This window comes from Lonchura striata, chromosome 5 (assembly GCF_050655825.1).
Source record: "Lonchura striata isolate lonStrDom1 chromosome 5, ASM5065582v1, whole genome shotgun sequence".
NCBI classification, from domain to species: Eukaryota; Metazoa; Chordata; class Aves; order Passeriformes; family Estrildidae; genus Lonchura; species Lonchura striata.
The window spans coordinates 38,495,286-38,521,082 of record NC_140707.1 but is presented as its reverse complement, the minus strand read 5'-3'; the positions used below and the strand labels follow the sequence as shown (position 1 = coordinate 38,521,082).

At 40.3% G+C, this 25,797-nt stretch overlaps 2 protein-coding genes across 4 annotated transcripts in view; one reads left to right on the top strand and one right to left on the bottom strand.

Moving 5' to 3' along the window:
• The window catches only part of DPF3 (double PHD fingers 3), a 189,702-nt gene extending 182,491 nt beyond the window's left edge, over nt 1–7,211 (bottom strand). Inside the window, exon 1 of the mRNA XM_085581981.1 lies at nt 1,128–7,211. The gene's annotated coding sequence lies outside the window, so the exon portion shown is untranslated. The remainder of the gene's footprint in view (nt 1–1,127) is intronic.
• A 180-nt stretch (nt 7,212–7,391) lies between these two features.
• On the top strand, nt 7,392–21,191 carry DCAF4 (DDB1 and CUL4 associated factor 4). 3 transcript variants are annotated; one of them, XM_021533584.3, is made up of 14 exons: nt 7,392–7,548; nt 7,739–7,852; nt 9,448–9,545; nt 11,115–11,272; nt 12,589–12,671; nt 13,285–13,387; nt 14,181–14,324; nt 14,992–15,041; nt 16,313–16,392; nt 17,951–18,046; nt 18,174–18,271; nt 18,953–19,129; nt 19,742–19,856; nt 20,794–21,191. In XM_021533584.3, the coding sequence occupies exons 2-14, from the start codon at nt 7,746–7,748 to the stop codon at nt 20,985–20,987; spliced, it is 1,503 nt and encodes a 500-aa protein (XP_021389259.2). In that variant the 5' UTR covers nt 7,392–7,548; nt 7,739–7,745; the 3' UTR covers nt 20,988–21,191. The 3 variants fall into 3 exon arrangements, with proteins under 3 accessions (XP_021389259.2, XP_021389258.2, XP_021389257.2); XM_021533583.3 differs by having other exon boundaries at nt 7,428–7,852; nt 11,124–11,272; XM_021533582.3 differs by having other exon boundaries at nt 7,430–7,852.
• The last annotated feature ends 4,606 nt before the right edge of the window (nt 21,192–25,797 follow it).

Here is a 25,797-nt window from a genome sequence, read left to right as displayed (position 1 = left end):
AAAGTGCTTTCTCAAGGAAATAATAGCTCAACCAAGCCCATAAACCATCTTCTATATCCTACCTCCTCATTCAATTTCCATCCAATCAAGCTGAGAACTGAAGTTTTTTAGTTGGTCTTGTTTTTATTTTGGAACTGTGAACTGATATATTACATCTTGTATGTGAAATAATTATTGCTTCAATTCCACGAAGCACATAAGTAGTTTCAGTTGTCTTCAGACTTTCAAAGATCATTGCAAAACAGTGGTATGACTACCCTATCTGCAGTGTTGTTTTAATTTAGTCATTTATTTAATATTTCTTCCCAGAAATAGTATATTGTTTTCATTTAGTGTTGTGTGTCTTGTCTAATATGTTTTTATTTCATCATTTTCCACAGGTACACAAAAATGACAGGTCATAAACTGTGCAGAAAGGTAATTGTATTAGTTTGTACTAGTGGGAGTTCCTGCAGTGCTACTCCCATGGGCAGACTTCTGCACTAGGCACATGCTTTGAAATCTACAGGCTGGTATCTATACTGGTAGTTACATGCAACTACAGCTCACTATTCCTGGCTTCAATTCAGTGCCCAGAAGAGCAGCAGCTTGAAAACCAGGTCTTAGAAGGGCTCCATGAAGCAGAGCATCTATGGAGCCTACAATGAAACAGGCATTCCAGACAATTGGAAGGCAATGTCACCATCCATTATAAATATCAGGGTACACATGCAATTAGAATGACCAAAGGCACAGCAGTCTAAGAACAAAATGTAAGACTGAACCACAGTGACGTGTCTGGAAGCATCCAGAACATATAAATAATAATATAAATGACTGTATTGTATTACATTATATATTACCATTTAATATATATTACTGTATGTTAATATAGTAATACAGGTATATAAATAGTAACCAAGACATGAGTAGACAATATACATTATCATTATGAGACCACGTATCTGGAGGTTATCTTCAACTTTCCTTCAAGCCCTTCCCCAGTCACCAAACAAATCAAAGAACCCACACATAAACTCTACAGACTACAGATATATAGAGACTGCTTTCCCATGGTAACCTTCCCCCCTCTCACCCTTACTCCTTCAGAATATGCTCCTGAAAGTCCTCAAAAGAAACTTGCTTACCCCACTTTAGACACCAGTACTAGGAAGTCTCCCACACCAGTCTGCATCCACTGAGCTGAGCTTCTTCCTTTTCCTGCCATGTTCTCCCTGAGAGAGGATTCAGAAGAGAATGAGAGACGAATTCTTAACCTCATAAAATTTCATTCCCTTTCCTTAAAATAAAAATAAACAAACAAAAAAAAACCCACCCCAAAAAACACTTGAAACAAGAAATTCCAATACATATCTTCAAAGATGAGGTTGGGGGGGAGGGAGACTAAGCAAGTCACTCCTGCAAACAGTACCTTTACAAAGGGAATATCTACAGCACAATGCACTCAAGACAGCTCAGGAAGCCCACGCTCCAAAACAGTGTTCATTACTGTCCATTTCTGAGAACCACCCTCATAGATTATAATGCCTCCTTGCACACAAGTCTCTTCAATAACTTGCTTTCCTCTGCACATGAGCAGAACATAGACTTTGAGGAATGAGGTATTAGTAGCCCTGTAACACTATATCTTTAGTTGGTAGGAACTTCAAAGATAAAGTTGTTTTCTGAAAGCAAAACACTGACTTCCAGATTGAAATTTCTAGAGAAGGGTTATTTCCTGCAATATCATCAGTCTGTACATCTGTTCAAAGTCTCATGTATTTAATATAGAAGTCTGATAAGAAAGATGATTCCTATGGTCTGTGTCACAAATTTTTCTTCCAGACAGAAATCAGCTCTCAGAGCCCTGACATCTGCTACTGATGTGTAAAAGCAAAACAGTTCACCTCTTCTGTATAAAAGCACAACCTTAATACCCAAAGCAGGCAAGGGAGACTACGAAGCAGCAGACAAGATTTTGACCCCAAAAGAGAACACTTCCTTGGAGATGCTGACTAGCTCTTTTCTTGGCAAGTATTAAATACAAGACTAGAAATCAATCTTGTAACTGCAAGCACTTTGTGTATTAGAAGCTCATAAGCCAAACAAATGAGTTTGGAGGAAATAAAGCTGCCAGCTGCCACTACTCTAATGACAGCACTATTTACACCAGGAACTTGACCTTCCAATGCAGATCTTGAGTTATCCCCCTAAAAAGGGGCAGGACAGCATTATTCAACACAGGTTTCCTCACCATCAGGATATTCTACTCTACTATGGCTCTGCAAGGAAATGTAAGTTCCAATTCAGCATTCTGGCAGCGTAAGCTTTGTTAGCATTCCTACCTGCTTGACTAATTTCTTTACCATCTGCAGACATGATTTTTTACCAAAAAAAAAATTAATAAAGAAGCCAGTTTTTGTTTTGAACTGACATGTCAGAGCTATAGCATCATAGGAAACATGGGAGAGCACAGACATCTCTGTGGTCAACATCACTTTCAAACCTCAATTATTTCAAATCTCAATATATAATGCCTTCAAATTAGCATTCTCCCCATCCATACACTGAAACATGTGGTAATGAAGTTCTGGTTTTGTAGACAGAGATATGTTGATCTATGTGTATACTCACTCAACTTTCATAAGCTCACACCACCATCAGGACAGGTGAATATTGTTACACATTTAATAGTCCTTAGGCTGGGGCCACAAGTAATAATGACAGAAGTCAAAAACCCACAAAAGACTTTTCAGAGTGTTAAGTAATGGCTCATGCTACACATAAAAAAATATTTAGGTATTTAGCTAAAACATCAAAAATTTTCAAAAGGATTACCCATGTATCCAGCACTGTCATTCAAAACACAACATGCAATTTTTGAAAGAAAAGAGAGCAGACCATGGCAAACAGAAGGTCTCAGAGGGGTTTTACCAAAGACGGTCTCTTGGAATGTGCCAGCCCATCTGAACAGACCCATAACACCACAGCTCCATTTCTACCAATACACAGAACCATGTACATTTTTGACACCCACTCATGCCTGCATGTTCTGTAGTCCATCTTCTGATTATAATCCGAAATTATAAAGTCCCTCCAGAGGTGGCATAAATAATTTTTAAATAAAACTTACTTCTGGTAAATACTACATACAAATTATTAATTTCAATCCACAGGAAAAAGATAAATTCATTACTGATCAGACTATCCAGTAAATTATGTCTAAGCATTTCTATTAAGAAAAGCATTTAAAAGAAGGCAAGGTTTGACCAGCATATATCTTACTCCCAAAGATACTTGACTGGAAGAGACTTCAGGTGTAGTGTCAGAACAAAATTTGAATGTGTATCACTTACATATTTTATATATTATAAAAATAATATATATTTTATAACTAAAAGACATACATATATGTAAATACTAAGAGCTGGTACATATCTCATGTGCATTCTTTTAATGACATCTGACCTGCAGGGTAGACAAAGAAAGGAGCTTCACCTTCTCACTTGGAGGGAAAGTCTGGCTAAGATATGCAACCCCAGTGGCCCTGGAATTTACGGCTATAAATACAAATAAATACACTTTTACAAAGAGATTCATTGGTGCATTTCTGCTTCTAAAATCGATTTTTATAGGGATTCAATACTTGGTACAGAAGACCCTACAGAGCCAAGACACAGTGGTTTTGTGCAAATGCACTGCTGCCCTCTTCTGGGTCAGCTCCGATTCGCTCCCATCCTTAGAACACCCAGCAGACTCTCAAGGGGAGCTGCACCTCCAAGACCATCAGGACCACTTTGGGAGCTCGAGATTTAAACTAGAAAGAGCAAAAAAGTGAAACATACACATATACAGAATAAACTCATGAAGTTATTGATCTTTATAGTAACCAAATTGCAACAATTCATCACCTTAATTCCTTAAATCCTTCAGCAGTTTCTTTCTTTGTTTAGATGGAAGAAAGTTTTCCTAATAGCCACCAAAAGTGTTGTCAAGCATTAGGACAAGCTGCAAAAGCAGTGGAGTCATCATTCCTGGAGATATTTAAAATATGTGTAGATATGGCACCTGGGGATGTGGTAGAGTGGGAGACATGGCAGTGTTCAGTTAGTGGCTGGACTTGACCATCTTAAAGATCTTTTCCAATCTAATTGATTTTATGACCTAACACCAGAGAATCCAAAAGTTATTTACTGCATTAATGTACCATGGCCCAGCTTCATATTGCATGGCCCAGCTTCATATTGCATGGCCCAGCTTCTTATAGCATGGCCTAGCTTCATATTGCATGGCTCAGCTTGATATTGCATGGCCACCTTCATATCACATGGCCTAGTTTCATATTGCATGGCCCAGCATAATTACAGCAGAGCCTGTGGGACAGCACAGCATTCTGAAAACTATGATAAAATGGCAAATAGCAACTTTCACAGAAGCTTTGACACTATTATTGCAGAACTGCTGCAGCTCATAACGCAGAGTAAGCACAAAGATTCTTAAAGTGCTTTGATTTCAACAGTATTAGAACAAACACAAATTATACTATTAGACAAAATCCTACTTTTGATTACCCTGCATAAATCCTGGGTAATCCATGGGCCCAGGTACCCTTCCCACTTACTAAAGCTTAATGAGTTGTCTTACACAAGCCGAGCTTTAACAGGCAGAACACAGGTTTAGCCTCCAGAAAGCATGAGACAAAATACACAGCAAAAGAAGAGCTCAGACAAACTAATTTTAATTTTTAGATGCAACTAGTAAGAATGAACACAGACTCAGACCCTGCAGTTCATCTGAAAGGCAACTCATTAAACTGTAGTAATACAAAACCTACATTCAAACCTTCAAGTCTAATGTTATTGATAAAACTTGGTCTTTACTGAATGTTTGAACATAATTTACAATTACATTTCAGTCAACTAAATAAGCATAATCTGAACACGTCTATTTAATCAACTACAGTGGTATAAACCCAGTCCCTAAGGTCAAGGAATTAGAAAAACAGCCAAGGTGGACACAGCGCAGAGTGCATTCCTCAGGGCAGGATGGTCTGCGCCAGTTCATGAACCAGCCTGAGATGAGCAGCATGAAATCTTTACCAGAACAAGCACAGCAATTCCACAAACTGGAAACTGGTCACAAAGCAGCTCTCAAACTGCTCACACTTCTGGCCATAAGCTTCATGAAAGTTGGCATTGCTGCACAGCAGTAGGACAACCTACAACTCCAACCTGAGTACAGCCTGCAAAACAAACTCGGCACTAGGAAGGCCTCAGCTGAGTAGTGGTATATCCAATTTTTAGGAACGCACTTCAAGGAAAGATCTGTTCTCCATGAAAGGGGTCCAAAAGAGGAAGCAAGCAGCATCAAAGCTAAAAGTTGTCATCTGTAATATCCTAGTAGAATGGTATTCCTGAGGCAATCTACAGAAAATTATTCAAAAGGGACACCTTTTTCATATTTCAAATATGGAATATAGCTGCAGAGAACAAGGTAACAAATTGTTTTCTATATCTACAGAAGGAAGAAGGAATAGCAGTAATGTTTTTAAACATGCAGCAATAAGCAATAAGGTAATACATCAGGAAACCTTTCAGTGAGATATAATAATAAATACTAAAATAAAATAATCAGTATAAACCAAAATAAAAGGCTTTAGGTAGAGGTTAGACAAACTATTGCTAAGAAACAATGTACAGGTGAATGTGTGCATTTTATTTATATATTTATATATTTGTAATTTGTATATTTTATTTCAGTGCATACATGGAAAACCAGTGATCTCTGAAATATCTTCCAGCCTATTCTTTATTAACTTTCATAGTAAGTACCTGCAAACAAATGAGAAAACAAATCATTAATACACTTCTTCCTCAATGGTAACTATTTCAGTCACAGGAATCCCTCAGCTTATAAGCAGCATATACTGGTCACAGAACCTTGAATATTGCTCACTGGGCACCAGAAATTAAACAGATGAAACAAAATTAATGAACAAAGCAGAGTATAACAGCACTTGCAAAACATTAGACATTCTGGACTATTACCCATAAGCCAGGAAATACCAGGAAAAAAACACTCCCTAGAACCCTGTGCATAGGTGTACCAGCATCAAATTTACATCAAGTACAAAGACCATATAAACCAACTTTGTATACAGTCAACACCAGTGACAGTTTTAGAAACAGTTCACCTTTAGTATGTACTTTTCTCCTATTACTGTATTAAAATTCAAAATTATCTTGTGAAAGCTAAAGATCACTATCATGAAACCACAATCTTATAAAGACAGAGTTCACAAACTGTATATTGCAAGCCACAGGTGACTTCTTCAGCTGTTTGTATCCCTGAGTGAATACTTTCCAAGACTATTTTAATTCTGTGTTTTGAACTTAAAACACAGATCACGCAATGAGAAACAAAAAAATACTATCTCCCAAAAATTACTTTCTGGCCAATTAAGACAGCAAACTTGTGCAAAGTCTAAACATTGAAAGTAGCAAAAACCAATTGCCTATTTTCCCAGTACTGGCATTATTTATTTAAGTTATTAAAGCAATCAAGAAACCTCACTTCCTTTTGGAAGCAAAAAGGCTAAACCATTATTTTCCCACGTATTTTAAGTACAGCTTTATTTTGTTTGTTTTAACCTTAATCATTCATTAAATTAACAAACTTCTTTACAACCCTGGTTACAGATTTCTTTAAAAGTCCTAGATGCTAAACAAGCGGGAAGGGGAATGTCATTGTACAAGAAGTGCTTATGGTCACTTAAGTAAAGGATTAAGAAGAGAAGGGGTTTATTACTCGGACTAGAAGAAGGGAGCCACACCACACCCTAGTGGTGCTCGGAGCAGTGGGGAGCTGCCGCCGAGCGCCGCAGCCCGAGCCTGTGCGCCCACCTCGTGCCTCAACACTGCCCACCAGCAGAAGGTGGGCAAAATAAAAAAATCAAAACAAGAAAAAAATTAAGCACCATGGCACTCCCTCTCAGCCGGGAGAGTCACTTTCAAGACATTATCTTTTCTGAGTTTTTGATAAATTCAGAGCGGTTGTAACAGCTTCCAGCTACCCACGGCCAAATGAGGGCTTTGAGGGCTCACCCCGCAGCGCTGAGGCCAAAACCCCAGAGGCAGAAGGACAGTCACGGCCACGCCACCTCCCAGCAAACCCAAGCCGCTCTGCCCTGCGTTGCTTCCCTACCGTGCTAAGCGACCCTATCGGCCCCGCGTCCGTCACCGGCCGCGCTAAGCGCCCCCTCCCAGCCCGCACCTCCGCGCCCTCAGCGCCGCGCCCGCTCCCTCCGCCCGCCCCAGCCCGGCCCCGCCCCCGCGCGGCGCACGCGCCGGCCAGCCCTCCTGCGGTTGGGCGGGAGAGCTGTCCGTCAAGTGGCGGGACGGCTGAGCACCAATGAGAGGCGCCCCTGGCGGCGTGGGCGGGGGTCTGGCGACAGCGCGGGCGCGGCGGGCCCGGCGCGGGCCCGGCGCGGTGAGGGACGGGCGGGCCCGGCGCGGTGGCGTGGCCGTGACTGTCCTTCTGCCTCTGGGGTTTTGGCCTCAGCGCTGCGGGGTGAGCCGCGGAGCTGGTCCGGGACTAGTGGGGAAGTCCATAGGCATAGGGGAGCCGCTGTGTTGCGGGCGGCCGGCCGTTCGGCCGGCCTGGTCGTTACAGGTTGAAACTGTTTGAAGAGAGGTCGCATTAAGAGACTTGTCCTGACTGCTGAGCTTCCAGGCAAGCATGCGTGTATGTTTGCTTTAAGAGTAAAAATGCGGAGAAACCACCGTCGAGGCAAGGAGAGGCGCGGATGGAGCGGTCAGAAGCGCGGCCCCCCCCCGCACTGGCACAGGAGACCCGGTCACAGCAGCGCCCAAAGGCAAGTACGGGCAGCTCGTCTGGGCACGGGCTGAGCCGCTGGGTCTTATGCCGAATTAAGTGTGCAGAGTGGTGACTTTCTAGAATTGAGAAGGTTGCCGCCTGAAGATCTAGTAGGCAGTACTTCTGTCGTTCCTGATGGAAGTGGAATTGCGCCGATTTTTGGAAGTTTATTGTGTGTTCACAACTGCACTGATTTTAAACTGAGATGCAGTTCCATGAGCCAGTCCTTTCAGCTGTGTGTTATCCATAAACCCTTCTTCAATATGCAATGATGGTTCAGGGAGGAAAAATATAATTACTTCATTCTACCTGCCTGTTTAGTTTAAGCTTTAGCTTTTTGGTGTAAAATCTGAATGTTTGAAAGCATGGTAAGTAATGTGGTAATACCATACCTAACATGAGGAAAATGAAACAAGGTCTCGGGAATAATCCCCCTGCCTCGAAAACTGATCCTTTCAGAAAACACATTTTATATTTTAGAACTTACACTTGCCTATATTTGAGCTGTTCTTATGGTTGCTTTTTCATTCCCCTCTACTGTCCTTAGTGTCTCTTGCAGGATTTAAAGAGCCTAATGCTTTGCTTTAATATGCTAAAATGTGGGGTTTTTTTGAAAACCTATTATTAGGAAAAGAGACATACTTATGAGTTGCCACACTAGTAGTACTTGTGTAAGAAAACTTAGAAATGCAAACTGGCACTACTTCATTGAGCAGAATTTAAAAAAGTTTTCTTAGAGACCTTTAAAATTAAGTGTTTGGGTTTTATCTGGAGTGTTTTTCTCCTGTTGTGTCATTTAAGTGTTTCAGAGTTGTATAATCAAACCGCAGTAGAGCTGGTATTAGAAATAGAGTTTCTTTGTAGTTTTCTTTTCAATAAACTTTGGTTCTTGCAAAACAGCTTCACCTACTGCTTTTAAGATGACATGTAATACAGCTTGTCTTAAAAAGTGAGAATTGTGCAGGTGATTCAGAAAACATCCTAGTGGAAATTTGCTCATCAGTACTGAATGTCCTCGTGTATATTAGTTCAAAATGAGGAAAGCTGCAGTTAGCCCCTGTAATGTTTATTAGAAAAGCGGAGGCTTTTCTTGGAATTTTCAGTAAACTTGTGTTTATTTTGCATGTTTCTAAACCTTATCAGTTAAATTCTTGTTATGGAGAGAATGGCAAAACATTTTTGACGTGACATCAGTGTTTTCCCTATACAGTCTTGTTTGTGCTGTGAAGACTTGCACGGTTTCAGGAGTGGGCTGTTGGTTTAATGTAGAATTGTCCAGTTAATCTTTTGCTAAAAAAAGTTGGAGGCCCTTGCAGAATCAACAGCAACCTCTAATGTATTAGCAAGTAATTTAAGGTTTTTAGGATGCTGGTATCACTAATGTTCTTGAGAATTTTTTAAGCTTAATATTTGTCATATTTGTCACTGATTTATTTTCATAGTTTAATGTATGGTGATATGCAGAATGTGTGTCAAGAGCACTGCAGAACGGTACTCCATTGATGTCAGTAACAATCTGCTATGTAGTCTCTTTGTGGGAAAGATGGGTGGGGCAGTTGTGAGCCTGTCTTGAAAGCAATGCTATTTTTTTAGTCTGGAGCAAGACGAGACACAGACTTCAGTGAGTGCAGGTCCCAGCAGCAGTGAAGAGCCTTCATCATCCAGTTCAATGCAGAACTCTGTAGCACCAGGTAAGAGATGGTTCTTACAGGTCAAAAGTCAGTTCCTATATGCTGATTGTATGACAAAAGTAGTAGTAGCTGTGTTAATAATCTGGTGTGACAGGAGCCATACAAACAGTAAAGTTTGTGGAGAAAAGTGACATCAGGTAATACAAAAAGATGTAGTAAGTAATGATCTGGAGAACAGAGCCAAATCAATTTCAGGCCCACAAGTGCTTCTCATTTTTGAAAACTTGTGTGCTTAGCCAAGCTGATATAAACTGAAAAAATGCAATTCTGTTTTTCCCTCCAGAAAGGCTTTAGGAAGAAAATTAACTACTAAGGAAGCAAATAAAATAAGAGAGCATATAAAAAAATTATAGCTCGTGTTCAGTTACTCAGTCTTTTGAAAGGCGTTACAATCCACCACTTTGTGGTGTGTCTCTTGTGTGATGTGTCTCTTTATGCCTTCAGTGTACTTTGTAGTCTCTAATAAATAGACTCTGGCTAAATATTGTTCATTTGCAGCAAATGATGAAGTAGCAGTGCTGTTGAGAAAAATGTCCTGTTTACGTTCTGGTTTCCTGACTCATTAAACAATGCTAGCAAAAACTAGCCAGTGGGAACTTACATGTCTGTACAACAGGAGAGTCCTGGAACAACACAGAGTTTAAAGAGATTGTTTATGTATATCACTGTTTTGTGTTGTAAGCATGCTAGGAGATGTATCCTGCAAGACATTTATTCCTGTGTAGTTACTGTGTAACTGCTAAATGTAGTGTGCTTTTATAAGCTTTACTGATTCATTGACTAACTTCTTTTTTTTACTGACCTGAAAAAGTCTTGGTCACTTGTGGCTGAGCTGAATGGTAATCAGCTGCAAAAAGAGGATACTTAAAATGAAATTTCTGGTAGTAAATAAAGTTTAAAATAAAAACTCTTGAAATGAAATGTTAAGAATTGCCTCTGAATAAATTTCTTTCTCTTGAGACAATCAGAAATGTATTCTAAATCTATCATAGTATTTTATTTGTCTGCCTCTGCATTCACACAGACAGTGAAGCACTAAAACTGAATGCTTCTCATCCCAGTTTATCTTTGGAAGGAGTCAAATGTACTCTTGATTTTATCTGAATCTCTCCTGTGTGCTGAGGAAAAAATGTCTAGTTCTGGGAAGTGAATCACTTTGAATTTTTTTGATACCACATTGTCATTTTTTTTGCTGTCCTACCAAGTGTTTTAATTAAGAATGTCCCCTCGTTATTTATTTATGAAGAAAGACCATTTTTGTTCTGCAACAAAACCTTTCTTTTGTGCTTTTCTGATTGGTCTGAATTTCCTCTTGGTCAGTGGTATATCCCTTCTGTAGTTGTATAAGAGCAGTGCATTGGAATACTATAAATATAACCTTGTTTTTTATCCTGTAAGTTGCTCATCTGTTCCTACTCAGTGTATCATGCTTGGAACTTGTTGGGAGCTAGAGCTTTGGGTCTCACAACTCTCACATTCACATGAAGACACGGAATATCAAGGAGCAATAAACAAACTTAGTTATGCATCTGATTTTGCACTTCTTCTCCCCTATGTCTCCCCCTGGAGAACTGCCAGGATTTTATTATGACCCAGAAAAGAACCGCTATTTTCGCCTACTGCCTGGACATAATAACCACAACCCCCTCACGAAGGACAGCATTCAGAACAAGGCGATGGAGTACAAAAGACTGAGACTCTTAGAAGAGGAAGAAAAACAGAATCAGGTATGTTTGGAAAAAGATTGCAACTAAGCTTTATTGTACTCTGGCCCCCGACAGGTTATAAACTTAAGTCTTCAAGTTCTGATGATTCAATTTCTTTTTCTGCTAATAATAAAGTCCTTGAAGCCTTTTGTTTGGCTCTTCCACACAGGAATGAAGTCGAGTCATTACAAACAAAGAAATCTATAAAGACACAAGAACTGTGCTCGGAATTGCAATTGTCTGACAGTTACACTTGGGTCAGGATATTGGATGCCAGGTTTCGAGTTCCTGCCTTGAATTGGCAAAATGCGGTCTTGATTTAAAAGTTTTTCACTTTTTTAATAAATTTATTAATCAAATTCCTGGACCTTGAAGAAACAATATTAATCATAGTTGGTAGGAAACTTTTTCTTGAAGAACTTTTTTGGACAGCTAAAATCAAGCCAAGTCTTACGTTTATGTCTGGAAAGCCTGTGTGATTTTTTTTCATAAAGTGTTACAGTGAAATGAATGTTGATGCTGCATATTTGTAATGTGGGGAAAATATCTAACAAGGATGCTTTTTCATTACCTGAAAAACATGTCTTAAAACTTTACAAATAACAGCTCAGCTTACATGCTGTCATTTGGAAGAAGTCAGTAGTGTTCTTTTTCTTAAGCAGTGAAGTTCTCCAACCAGCTCTTTAGCCTTCGGTGTAAAGAACATTTTGAAACACTCAAACACTTGCTTTGTCTGAGCATTATCAAAAAGATTTCTTACTCCATAATTCTGCTAAATACTCTATCCCTTGGTCTCCTCAGAAGGTGTTTGCATTAAATTCTAAAAGGTTTGTGAATCATGGAATGGAATAATATAATGACTTGGGTTGGAAAAAACCTTAAAGATCATCTAGTTCCAACCCCAGGGCTGTGAGGCGAATTGAAATGGAATGGAAAAGCAGTTTAGTACAACAGTAAGACTGCACGTTTAATATCAGTCTTGTGATAGATTTTGCTGTGTAAGAAGAACTTGAGGTGTTGTAATGAAACCAGAAGGTGACTTTACACCTCCAGGTGCTACTGTTGATTATGTAGAGTGAAGACAGTGGCTATTGGGGTTTTATATTTTTTCTTCAGCTTCTGTATTCACAGAAGCACTCCACATCTCACAGGAGTATATTCTTGTCTGCCTACTGTAGTAAATCAGGAAGATGGTGCTAGAATGTGTTTTATATGTTCTGAAAATTTTAATGTGTGTAGGCTAGAGGAAAAAGCTACCTAAACATCAAAGACCACAGCAGTGTTTGAATCTTAAACAAGTAAATAACTGAGTACAGTTCCACGTTACTCTGTTCCAGAAAACAACAAGGGCTGGACTGAACTCATCTGTGCTGTTACAGAAAAGGCAGCTGGGTTCACTCAGCTCCACAACTTATTGCAGGTACAGTGATTTGTTTTGTCTTCTCTTTGCAGTGCCAAGTTCTGCTGTTAGTGCAACTGTTTCTGTCAGGTTTTCTTGCTTTCTTACTGTTCCATTGGGATGAGGAAGACCATATTAAAGTCAGGAAAAAGGTTATATTCTGTAATAATCAGATTACTAAAATGATGAGAATTCAAATTAGGAAGTTTTTTCCCAATTTTACTTCAAAATAAGTTCATTTTATGTATAGATATGCTGTTTTGCCACATTGTACTTTATGAGTATAGCACAGCTTTTTTAGGATAAGTGCCTTTCAATGGACATGACCATTCCCTTGCCCCCATCAGAATGGCAGAAGGCAAGTTAAGTTAGTGATTTGCTGTGTTGCTGTTCGGGCTACTAAAGATGTGCTGGAGTTCAAAATAGTGGGATAAAATTCCATGCATGTGGCAGATGCACATGTTTCATGGGTTATGCAAGTTAAATTTCAGCATGCTAGTTATTCAGGCATTTTCTCTTCAGTGATTGAGAAGCATTCTATATCCTGGCCAGAATTTGTTTCATATGCATTAAATTTAGGCTTACCTGAATTCTCCTCTCTTCAACCCCCTCACCCTCCTACCTGCTTTTACAGGCTAGTCCATGAACTAAAAGTGAACTGCATGCAGAGGAGGAAGATAGAAATTCACAGTCCAGATTCCTCAGTTGCTGGAACCAACAATTTTAAAATCATTGTGGTATGTTATGAGAAATTATAAGTCTTTAAGATAAAGAGAGCCTGTCTTCAGTGAAAATTCAGGCTCTTGTAATTAAATCACACAGATCAAATGTAGATTTAAAGATGAGTTATTCCTTCTCTGTCAGTTCTTAAAGTCTGTGCTCAGTAACTTTAAACAGTAGTGAGAGGCTGTTCCTACAAAGAAAAATTTTAAAAAAAGTTGGATATGAAAGCATTTTTTGTTGGTTGTTTTTGGTTGTTGTTTTTTTTTTTTAATCTGATCAACATGTTCTTTTGGAAGTAAGTAGGAGTGGATCATTATTGTGAGGTTGGGAGGAGGAGTGGAGAAAATCAAGAGAAAGAAGAAAAAGAAAATGAAAGAGGAGAATTTTGGGAGTGGCAAAGCCTCTGGTTCAGAGAATCTAAGTAAACATCAGTAATTTCACTTTACATTTCATGATCTTTCATAGACTATATAGGAAACTCTCCAGGACCAGCTCCTGGCCTTGTAAACAGAGCACTGCATAGATAGCTGAAGCCAGAAGGGACTCAGAAACAGTGTAAGTGTATAGAATTGTTAACATTGGAAAGATTTATTGTTAGCCAAGGACTGAATCCTTTCTTATCCCTGTTTTTTCTCTGTATGCATTTAAAAAGAGATGACCACTGATTTTATAGTTGAATGGAAAGCAGATGGTGTTAAAGGGATCAGAATTAATGTGTTGTTTCACTTTAGACTTAAATGCACCTCCCTCAAGCTGTTTTTCCTGTAAGTTTCCAGTAAGTGTGACCAGTAAGCTTTTATTTTACAGGCAGATGTTGCTTGTGAACGAATATTCACTGTGAACGATGTAGAGCATGGAGGATGTAAATACGGCATCATCAATCTCAGCGGTTTGGGGAAGGAGTCTCTCACTGTGGAGATGTATGACAACCTCTACTTCACAAACCGCAAAGTACTATTTTCTGTTCCTCCTTCCTTTGGCGGTTGCATTCTCAGAACACTGTTCTTGGGACACTCAGGTGGAAGTGCGTGAGGGCTGGGGAAGGGGCTAGGAGAAGAGAACAGAAGAATCTGGAAATGTGAAACTTGGGTAGACACAGAACCACAATAAGCCTGTCCTGAAAGCGCTTGGTACCAGTGATAATTGTCAGGAATGTTATGAAGTACCAGCTTCCAAGGATAGTGATTACTTGTAGCTGGCAAAACTGAAGTTCGGCTATTAAAACTACTAAGATTTGCATGCTTCTTTCTTAAAAATAACTTTGGGAAACTGTTTCTCCTGTGTTTATCCTTAAAGTTTACCCTTAAACTGTTTATCCTCCTTTAAATATGAGGCATATTTAAAACAGGTTTTCATGATCTCTTCATGTTCAGGTTCTTTCAGGGATGGTCTCTTGAAAAATAAGATGTGCTTGGTACCTTAGTCTGTCTTTGGTCAGACTTCTTAATGCTGTCCTGTTATGAGTGTGAAGCTGAAATGCTTGTGTCCCATTACTGCGTTATTTAGTGGGCTGAGGAGTTGTGCCCAGTGCCTAATTTTACATCATTTTTGCATGGAAATAATTTTTCCTTAATTGAATTACAGATCACAAATAAAGTATGTGTTCTTCTCTCTTAAGGTGAACTCTGTGTGCTGGGCATCACTGACTCATCCAGATTCTCATGTTTTATATCCTTTTAAAAAATCAAAATTGCCATTCAGGTTTCACAAGTCTGCATCATGCTTCACAGAAAAACTAACTTTAAGGAATACCTCTCCTGTAGTTCCCCCAGAAGATGAGTTTTCTGGAAATCAGTGTAAGTAAAGAAAATCAAAATATGTTGAAATAACTGAGGCAGATGTATGGTTCTGTTACAGATAAATGTAGAATTGTTCTCATGGTAATGGTAAATGGAAGACCATGTTTTCTGCCATGGAGAATTCCTACTTCATTCATAGTGAATATAAATGCCATATCCAAAATTATCTGATGTTTAGAAATTGGCTGAGGCAGAAGAACAAGAGCAGAGGGTTAAGGCAACAACCTTTTTTCTGAAGTGAACCTCTTTGAAAGTGCAATAGTTTGTTATGTGTTTAAAAATATCCCCATATTAGTAGGGGTGAGAGGAGAATGGGAGCAATTCAGTAGCATCACCTGCAACTTCCAGAGCATGTTCTGCAGGAGTGACTCAAAAAGGGAAGTTGATGATATAGTAGAGGAAGCAGTAATGAACAGTGCAGAGCCCAGAAAAGTGTGGGAGAAAAAAACTGAATTTTGACACAGGAGATGGCAGACAACAGGTGTGTTATAAAGTGCCAAAAGAAATTACATAGAAAATTATGGAACAGCCTGTGTGAAAAGCCAGGCAATTCCAGACCAACCCATCAGGGGCAGGAGCTCTCCAGGTGTGCACACAGCTGGGGACGTGTTCAGGATCACTTGGTTTGGTGGGTTCATGCTTTCCCCTGGTTGAGTTACAGATTTGCCCCACTGAACTTGAAATGCAGCTTTGAAATTCTATTTGTACCTGGTACAGTCTTCATAAAATATTTAAATGTAATCAAAGTGACTTTTTCTTGCCTCCCATTTTTCCAATTTACCTCCATGAAAAACAGATCTATATTAATGCAGTGTCATCAACATGAAAAAGTGAGAAGAATGATCTATGTAGGCCATGCTTATTTTTTATTTTCCCTATCACTAGTAATATACAAAGTATTGTCATATCTTTCTGGTAGTGAAAATACACAAACAAGAATCTGAGTTCTTTCTAGCTCATTCCTATGAAAGAAGTGAAGTGTCACAGCTTAATTGTAAACTGTAAAGCACATCAAAGGTCTCGAGGAAAAGTGTTGCAAGCTGTAGCTGTGTCAGGGTATCTTGCTTTTCCCATTTGTAAGTATTAGGCAGTCGGTTCTATTTTAGGGAGAAATCAGTTTTCCTTAACTCACCTCAGCAAGCTGTGTCTCATGGGAATTGCAGAAACACCAGGCTGTGCCAGTCTGCTTCCAGCATCGTTGTTCAGCAGCACTAACCCAGGTAGGGTGTTTCTGTTGGATTTTTGTCTCCAAGTTTTGGTAGCAATTATAGTATAAAAAGAGCACAAATGAAAGGTTACTTTAGCATTCTTTTTCAGTAGTTGGCGAGTCTCTTGTATTCCTAAGAGTAAGACTAAAACAGCTGAAGAAGTGCAATACAGCTTAATTAACAAGCACTATTCAAAGCCGTAGTTTATTTTTATCTGCTGCAATACTTGACTTTGGCAGGAGAACACCTCACTTGTAAAGTAAACACTTGAGATTTTTCATGAGTAGCTTGGCCTGTAATTAATATGCGGAAGCTGCACACAGCAAGTACTCACATTTCTTTATAGAATGTCCAGAGTCACTGCAGAGTCCCTTCTCATAGCAGCTGCTCAGGTATGCTCAGCACATAAATCAGAGGTGGAAAGCTGGTAAATATCTCAGCCCATAGCTCCTTGTACAAGCTCCAGTTGTATGGAAACCTGACTGACTGGGAGAGTACTATGTCTTAAGTCTACCTATAGCTGATCTTTCTTGTTGGATGTTCTTGGGAGCAGGACTTAATTAATTGGAACTTTTTAATAGATGTTAGAACCATATGTCTTCCAGTCACAGAGTGCAGTGCTCTAATCTGGCTTCCATTCAGACATGATCAGTTAAATTTATCAGGGGAAATCTGTGATAGATAAGAGTAATGCACTAATTTTAAGTTTTTAATGTCTTACTATATATGCAGCCATTAAAAAAAATTTACATAGAGTTAGCATGAGCTTGAATAAAGAGTCACTGAGGGTGGATGGCTACTAGGCCAGCATACCCAGTTGCTCTGTGAAAGCTTTTCAGCCCTTCACCATAATTAGCTGCTGTGAGTTCCACCAAAGTGCTTTTGTCTAATATATCCTACTGACTGTTTAGGTATTTCCAAATTTGATTTCCTTCACTCTCCTAAGAGGTGGTTTGTGGAAGCCTTGCTGAATAGATGCTGGGAGAAAAGTAGAACTTAGCCTGTCTAAAACTGTGTTACCCATCCATTCTTGTTCACCTCTGCTACCTGGCATGTATATGTATGATGCGCTATGAAGTGAAAACTGACAATGTAGTCTGCTAATTGGCATAAATTCCATGCAGGGGCTACATGAGTAAGAGTCAAATCTTGGGGTTTATTACTTAATCTTTTTTTTTTTTTAATAAGCAGGCATAGAACTTACAGGTTAGGTTTTGGCTAATCTACAGTTTATAAAGTAAATGTTTTTTATTTCTAGCCCACTCATCATTGAAAAATGGCTTACTTAGTGCTATAAGGCATCTTATTCTGCCATGGTGAGCCCTCTGACTACTGAATAAATTTCACAGTCTCTCAATATCATCTATTTACATAGACTGTAGGAGTCCCACTTACAGTCATGAACTTCCATTTCTGTTTCCTGTCTCTTGAGTAGCAAAAAGATGCTAATTGGGTAACACTTTCTCTGCTTCAGATTGAAATGTTAAAAGAAATGCAGCTAGAACCTTTCTGAGTTACCATCCTGTCCTAACATTTTATGAAGACCTCATGTGTTGCTCCTGTCTTCTAGGAGATCGACCTGGAATGCTGTGCAGTTTCAAGATATCCACTGCCTGGTCCTGCGCTTGGTGCCTGAATCCCCAAGCAGACAATTGCTTTAGCACAGGTGATCTATACCAAGAGAGCTGACAAGGCTAACAACCCCCTCTTGTCTCAGTGGCAAAGACTTCTTCCATTCATCTCCCAGCTGCTACACAAATTACAGCTAAACTAATGGCATCTGTCTTCCTTAGGCCTGACACGACGAGTTCTTGTGACCAATGTAGTGACAGGGCATCGTCAGACCTTTGGAACCAGTAGTGATGTGCTGGCACAGCAGTTTGCCACACAGGTAGGGAGAGCCAGACACCATTTTTTCAGAGCGCTTCCCCAGTGCTGGGCTCTTCATGCTGCTTGGGGCGGGACTCCTCATGCTGTACATAAGGTTGTGATGACAGCTGCTGCTGAGTGGCTGATCCATAGCAGAGCTGATGTGGTCTGATGCTTGAACACAATTGAATAGCAACAAAAATATTACCTGATTTCAAACTGTGACAACAGGGGCAATTTTTGATAAGATTAAGGAGGTTAAAGGACAAGGAACTACAAAAAGCATAGTAATAACATGTAAAATTGTTTTGGCTTTGGCAAATAACCTCATTCTAGTAACACTCAGTATATTGCCTCCACCAAGAAGGAGAAAGTCACAATAAAATTGTTCATGAAGAATTAGTATGGTAAAAGAGGAATATGAGAATTCCAGTTTCTGTTTTGCTGTTATGTTAGACTGAGTTCCTGCTGACCTAGGCAAACTTTTACAGCTAAAGTAAATAGCTGAGGTTTGAATGGAACTTAAGAATTTGCTGAGAAATGCTGCAGTGTGTAATTAAAATTCTGCTTCTTAATGCATCTGCTAAAATAATTTGACAACTGCACTGTAGAGCTCAAAAGCATGACACAGGCTATGTCTGTGTAACTTGTAAGATCCTTGCAGATGTTACACAGTATGCTTCTTTCTCTGGGATTCTCCCAGACCCCAGTGCTGTACAATGGCTGTCGTTCGGGTGAGATTTTCAGCATTGATGTGCGCCAACGTAACCGCAAGGGGCAGAGCTGGAAAGCAATTCGTCTCTTCCATGGCTCAGCAGTTACATCTATTCACCTTATGGAGGCTGAACATTATCTGATGGCAGCAGATATGGCTGGAAAGGTATGGTTTTGTTGTGTTTAGATATTCTGTTCCTTTTAGCATCTTGGAATTTACAGGTACTTATCCCATTCCCGGGGCAGATGTATGTAGTATGGAACTGGGTGGTAGTTCCCTTTACGGGTCTTCTTCCCAGAGACCGATATTTATCACAGAATGGGCTGGGTTGGATGGAAACTTAAAAGATCATCTGGTTCCAGCCCCCTGTCATAGGCAGGGACACCTTCCACTAGACTTTCATCCAACCTGACCTTGAACACTTCCAGGGATGGGGCATCCACAACTTCTCTGGGCAGCTTGTTTTAGTCACTCACCACCTTCACATTAAAGAGCTTCCTAATATGTAATCTGAACCTACCCTTCTCAGTTTAAAGCCATTCCCCCTTGTCCTATCACTACATACCCTTATATTTTGACCCTCTCTAGCTCTCCTGTAGCCTCTTAATGAGGAGGCTGCTTTTGCAGGCTGGATTCTCTCAGCCTGTCTCCATAGGAGAGGTCCTCTAGCCCTCCGATCATCTTCATGGCCCTCCTCTGGACATGGCTCCAGCACATTCAACCTTTGGGTGCTCTCTGTTTTAATATATCCTCTCAAACAATTCCTTCAACTTGCAGATAAAACTGTGGGACCTGAGAACAGCAAAGTCTGTGAAACAGTACAAAGGTCACCATAATGAATATGCTCTTCTCCCTTTGCATGTAAATGAGGAGGAAGGACTTCTTATAGCAGGTGGGTTGACTTTTTCCCCCTTCTATTTGTGTAGTGTATGGTAGTGATTTTCTTATGCGTGAGGGGTGTTTCTTAGGTACAGCTGTTAGCAGCTGTACAGCTGTTAATTCTTTAAAATTCATTTAAAAATTTAGCCTTAAACATACTGTAATATACTATGAAGATTATGTTATGGATACATACCTACTGTAATCAATCCTGTGAGGTGCTTAATAGCTTAATCTGCTGTGTCCTGTAAAAGTCCACAATATGTCTCCTTTCCACAGTATGTCTCAAGAGTAGAGCAGAAAACATTTGGTATTAAAATTCAGGGAAACAACATGTAAACAGGAGACTTGGTGATACCTTTATCTAGAGACTGCATCTCTTTAGTTGGTGCTTAAGTGGAGAATGTGGTGATGGACTGAAACATTGGCATGTGAGAGCCTGACTCCTTGTAAATTATTTATACAACTTTGATTCATTTTGAATACTCCAGTTGCACTCAGATTTTTGTACTATTATATTTTGGGTGGAGGCAGGAAAAGTAGCAGTAGATGAAACAAAACCCATGTAGTGTAGCCAAGTTTCATAAAGGCACTGTAAAGACAGTGACTTCCTTTACTTGGCTATGTCAGTAAGTGGTGGAATAATAAGAATTTTTAATGTGACTGAATTTTTCTCCCTTTTTTTGGCTTAGGAGCTTGATAAAGGGAACAGCATTCTAAATACTGATTTATTGTACCTTTAATTACCTAATAAGAAATGCACATTTTTCCCACTCTAGTAGTATTCAGTGTAAAACTTTTGTTTTGTAAAGTATGGATAAGCACTTTGTCTCTTGTGAATGTAAAAATATTCAGGGTTTTCACCATAGACCTTCTGCTTCTGTGGTGATAATCTTGCAGAACCATGTAAAGTCCTTTTTGTGTAATGTTGAATTTTGTTTTCCTCCCAGTTGGTCAGGATTGTTACACCCGAATCTGGAGTCTCCAAGATACTCATCTGCTTAGAACCATCCCTTCTCCTCACCCATCATCCAAAGATGCCATTCCTAGTGTGGTGTTTTCTTCAAGACTTGGGGGTAGCCGAGGAGTTCCTGGCTTACTCATGGCTGTCAAACAGGATCTCTACCACTTCTCCTATAATTGACATATTCTCCTCAGACCTGGTCTACAAAGCTGCCAATCAATATGTGACTTCAGAATCTTTACACCAGTCACCAAGCTGTTGAGTCATTATGTGCTGCTGTTGCATCTTCTTTGCTCATCTAATTGTGAACCTCTTTCAGCAGTTCAGCAAATCTTTCTGTATACATACATTTCAGACCTCTTGTAAATAAAAGCTGTACACCGATTAAGTGTAGGCAAGATTCAATCTCTCCGAAATCTAGCTTAACCCCACCAAGCAGGTAACTTTAAGAGCTGCTGTTGTGCTATCTGAATGTGCTGTCAAAAAGCTGCTCTAGCTTGATTCTAGTTTGGTCACTTAACCTTTAGCTGTGGTCACAACTGCCTCAAGAAGCAGCCTGGCCCAGCACAGTGAAGCAGCTGATGTTGAAAAGCTGAACATTTTAAGTGTTCTGGGGCTTTGTTTGGATTAGCTTTGGTGGGGGCTCCTGCAACTGCCACTGCGGCACCTTGGAAGCAGTTGGTTGGAAGCAACCATGCTCCACTGTTGGAAACAGTGTGGAACAACTGTTTTCCTCACCCCTGCTGTCAGTACTTTTTGCTGGGTCATACTAAACTTTGTGCCTTTCAGATGGTGGTAGTGTGCAACTGCCCTGCCACGATCCCCTGGAGAAAGCAGCAGGCCTGGAGTAAAGCCCTGTTTCTGGTCCAGTAGCAAAGCTGAATGCCCTTGTTAATTTTATTGATCTTTCCTAACCAAGTCCACACCCCTAATATGCAGTTTGGTCAGCAGTCTGGAAGGGTGGGCTTGCTTATGCAGCTGTAGCAGGACAGGAGACCAGTTGTATAGACCACATCTTTGTGATTTGCAATCATCTGTGCAAAGTCAGTATAACAAAGGTACAAGTGGGCTGCTCTCTGCTGCAAAGTTGTAGTACCAGCTCACAGTAACTGGATGATACCATATATGTATTTGAGAACAATTACCATCCAATAGAGCCTCTTCACTTCCTGCCTGGTAACCAGTCTGGGTTGGACGAGACCATCCTGCTCTCAGCATCTGTAGGAAGCACTGACCAGATCAGCAACCTATGAAAAGGTAAAGGCCCATGAACTAGGATGGGCTTTACAGGAAAGACACAATTCTTACTAAAGGAGTGCCAGAACCATTTTTTCATCCTGGGATCTGCTTAGAGCATTCAGGTGCACAGTTTTGTCATCAGAGATGCTACTTCCCCTGGGGTCCTGCCAGCTCAGCAAGTGGGCATACAGTGACATGCTGCATAGCACGTTAAGAGGGCTCAGTGAGATGGCCCTGGCAGAGAGCAAGGCTGGGACTCTGCATTCCCAGTGCCTTCTGCCAGCAGGCTCTCGCACAGAGATGAGTGTTGCTGCTCTCTACAGGTGTGGCCTCTCCGGCAGTTCCTAGTGCAGCACTCTAACCTGGGTCTGTGTCCTCACTGGAAAGGGCTGCAACAGTGCTGAGCATCCTAGGCAGGAAGGGGCTTTCAAGTCCCACATCAAGCAATCCTCTTTCTGCCTTCAAAGTAGGCTCCCACCAGCACCCTCTTAGCTGAAAAACTGTTTTATGCCTATCTCATTTCTTAACAGATACTATTACTGCTTTTGGCCAGAGCAACATATTTATGGAGGGATTGTACTGTGCCACCTTCATTCTAAGGGACCATCAGCTTTGTTTAACCTCACACTGGTGCATGTGTTTTTTACTCCTCTTGAACAGGAGTATTTGTATTTTAAAAAATGGGTTAGTAAAACTGTTCAACCAGTCACAAAATGTTTTTCCCCAGAGGAGGGAGTGAGCTGCAGCATAAACACAGTGCTCTTAACAGGGATAAGGCAGTCAGGGTTGTGGCATGAGCACCACAAGAGTTCATTGGGGACTTGGTGGTACAGCCAGTTCATCCCTTTGCATCCCTGCTAGTGGCCTGAGCTCACTGAACAAACTTCATGAGGGTGTCTATGGTTTCTGAAAGGAAGCCTCAGAAGTGCCCTGCAATGCAAGACACTCTGCAGGGAGATTCCCTCTACAAGTCCCATGAAAACCTTAGTAGAGCCTGTAGGCTTTTGTTTCTTTCCAATGCATTCCTCTCTGCTTCCATTTTGCAAGTGGCTTTGGATATAAGAGGGAATTATTCAAATACAGGTACCAGAAAGGGTAGGCCCTAGTAAAAACCCTTTCTGACCTGCAGGGCTCCACAGCATTCAGGCCTAAGCAAGATGCTTGCTGTTCCAAGAGACTGTGTTCTCAGGAGCACTTCTTGCTCACCAACACACCAATGTTGTGTGGTGACCTAACCTTTCTTTGTATTTCATTTGCCCATAAATCTATACAGAAGACAATAGAGCAGAAGAACTCTCCTCTTGGGAGCAGTGTCAAAACTTAACAGTGTGGATATATTCTGTCAGAAATAGCTGCTGCAAGGGTAGTCAAGATTAATCCCAGCAAATACTCAAAGTAGTGTCTTCCCACATTGAGTGTACATTCAAAACCCCCAAATCTTTCTTCTATCCCATTAACAGCTAACTTGTGTTTCTCCATGGGTAGACTGAGCTGCCAATTCCTTACAACCATGGTTCCCCTCATACCTCTGGCTTTAGTGTTCCTGTGAAGAGCCTTCTTCCTCACAAAGAAACAGAGTGGGTGCTGCTCACAGCATAAATTTTGTGCTGCCCCTTCTTTCCAGACAGTGTTTATGGGACCAGGGCGTCTCCTGCTCTCATAAATGGTAAGCCTTGTGGGCTCTTCCCATCCCTCTACTACCCTCTGAAAACCAAGGGACCTAATTCCCCATTGCTTTGCTTTTCAATTTGAGAAAAAACTCCACAATTTGTCTTGTTATGTTAATTTTGATATTTTCTGTTGCATGCACAATGATAAATGCACACAGCAAAACTTCCAAAAGCATTTGCATTGCCTTAGTTAATAATGCATACTGCAACTAAGCAGTGTAAGAACTAAGAAGTGTAGTTAACCCCATCCCACTGCAAAGTCCTAATATTACATCTGATAATCAATTCAATTGCAACATACTTTATATTGATCTTCTTGCTAGTAAACATGTGGTTCAAACATTTTCAAGTAGTAACCTACAAAGATCATGAAATTCCTTAAAGTAGAATTAATTCCAAAATTTAAATTAGAATTTAGACTCTTTCAGTGCTTTTAACTCCAGTAATTTCTGTTCTGCAAGAACAGGACCATGCAACAATTATGCCCAGTTACCGTGGGAAACACAAACTAAGAATTGTGGTTGAAAAGCATCTTACATAACTGAAGATAGTTTCATTTCTATGTTCCTTTGAGGGAAAATTCATACAACAAAAGAAAGTAACTTCCTTTCTGTTGTTTCCAGGAACCAAGTGCACACACGTCCCTTGCAAACTCATTCACTCAAGTAGTGCTTTTGCAGGCTTAATTGGAAGTGTTGCCTGCAAAAGCACTAAAATAAGGAAAGGGCAAGCAGGGCAAGAAGAGAGGCAATTTGGCTTCAGTGACAAACAGCAAGCAGTTTACAGGCAGCAGCTAAAGTATATTAAATCATGTCTTTCATTATACATCAACAGTGGGGGCCTAAGGCAGTTTAAAAAGAAATGCAACACTCTTCCTGTCTGCTGCAGTATCAAAACATTGTATTTCTTTGCCTCTGCTTCTCTGCAAGGACTGAACTAGCAGGAAACTTCAGAAAGGCCAGCTCTGTGCTCCAAGCCAGGTTGCAGCATCCCTTGTCCAGCAGACACCATTTCCTTGCTCCCACTGGTTCCCTGAAGCATGGCACAGCACAGCCTACCTGGCTCTCCTCACTGGCCAACCTGTCAGTGCCTCCCATCAACACCACTCACTCAGAAGCCGCAGTCTCACCCTTGCTCTGTTCCATGTCCCCTGCTGCTATCATCATCTCTTAACCATGATTAATAAGGCTCTTTACACATAAACCCCTTTAGGTGACATAAGACCTAAAGACATAACAGGCAGAAAAACTTCAATTTTAACTTGAAATTTCTAAAGTAGGGAGGAGATTTGCTTCTGGGTGTTCTGTGGTGGTGTTGGTCACATCTTTTCTGTTGGACCCAATTTACTGCAGTACATGCATGCAAGGTCATTTCTCATCTATTATCCTGATTGATACTGAAACTAAGAGATTACAAAAAGTCAATTTACACCAATTCACACTGGCATTTTTGCATATTTAAGTTTAAGAGGGACCTTTTTTAACAGAACTAGAAAACAATTCATTTGTTATGAGAAACAGAATTCAAACTCAACTATGCGTATAGTCTCAAGGTTACCTCACAGAAGCTGCTTTCAGAAAAGTTAGAATCCAGCAGTGGAGAATTCTTTGGTCCCCAAACCTTCAGTCACTAGGGGCTGCTTGCGCACACTATATGTACTACATATACTGTGAGCTGAATCCAGCAGTCAATGCCAACCCAAAGTACTTTCTAGACAGCAGTTTTGGGGTGGGGGCCTGGGGCTGAGAGATACTTGACCCAACTGGTTAAAGCACTTTACAAATCAGTGTAATACTTCAAAAATGGAAGCCAAGGCACAGAATTGGGAAACCTTTTCAGGTAATGTCTGAAAATATAATCAAGATCACCTGCCTTTTCTGTTGAAACAACCTCTTTCCTATCTGTTGGCATCATGATAGCTGTGAAGCACTTTGATGTCTTCCTGACAAGCCATCATCTGCACATCACCATCAGAAATATGCACCTGATTCTCTCCAGTGCTGCTAAAAAATTGCCTTTTAAGCAGTAACATAAATATTTACCTAGCTTTTCAAAACATCAGAAAACAGTATGTTTCAAAA

Bases quoted from the DNA above. Each gene is read 5' to 3' on its own strand.
- DCAF4 (XM_021533582.3), top strand. From the start codon at position 7,725: ATGTTTGCTTTAAGAGTAAAAATGCGGAGAAACCACCGTCGAGGCAAG. The intron at 11,273-12,588 runs GTATGTTTGGAA...ACTCTGTTCCAG, and splicing joins AGGAAGAAAAACAGAATCAG to AAAACAACAAGGGCTGGACT. The intron at 14,325-14,991 runs GTACTATTTTCT...TTCTCTCTTAAG, and splicing joins TCTACTTCACAAACCGCAAA to GTGAACTCTGTGTGCTGGGC.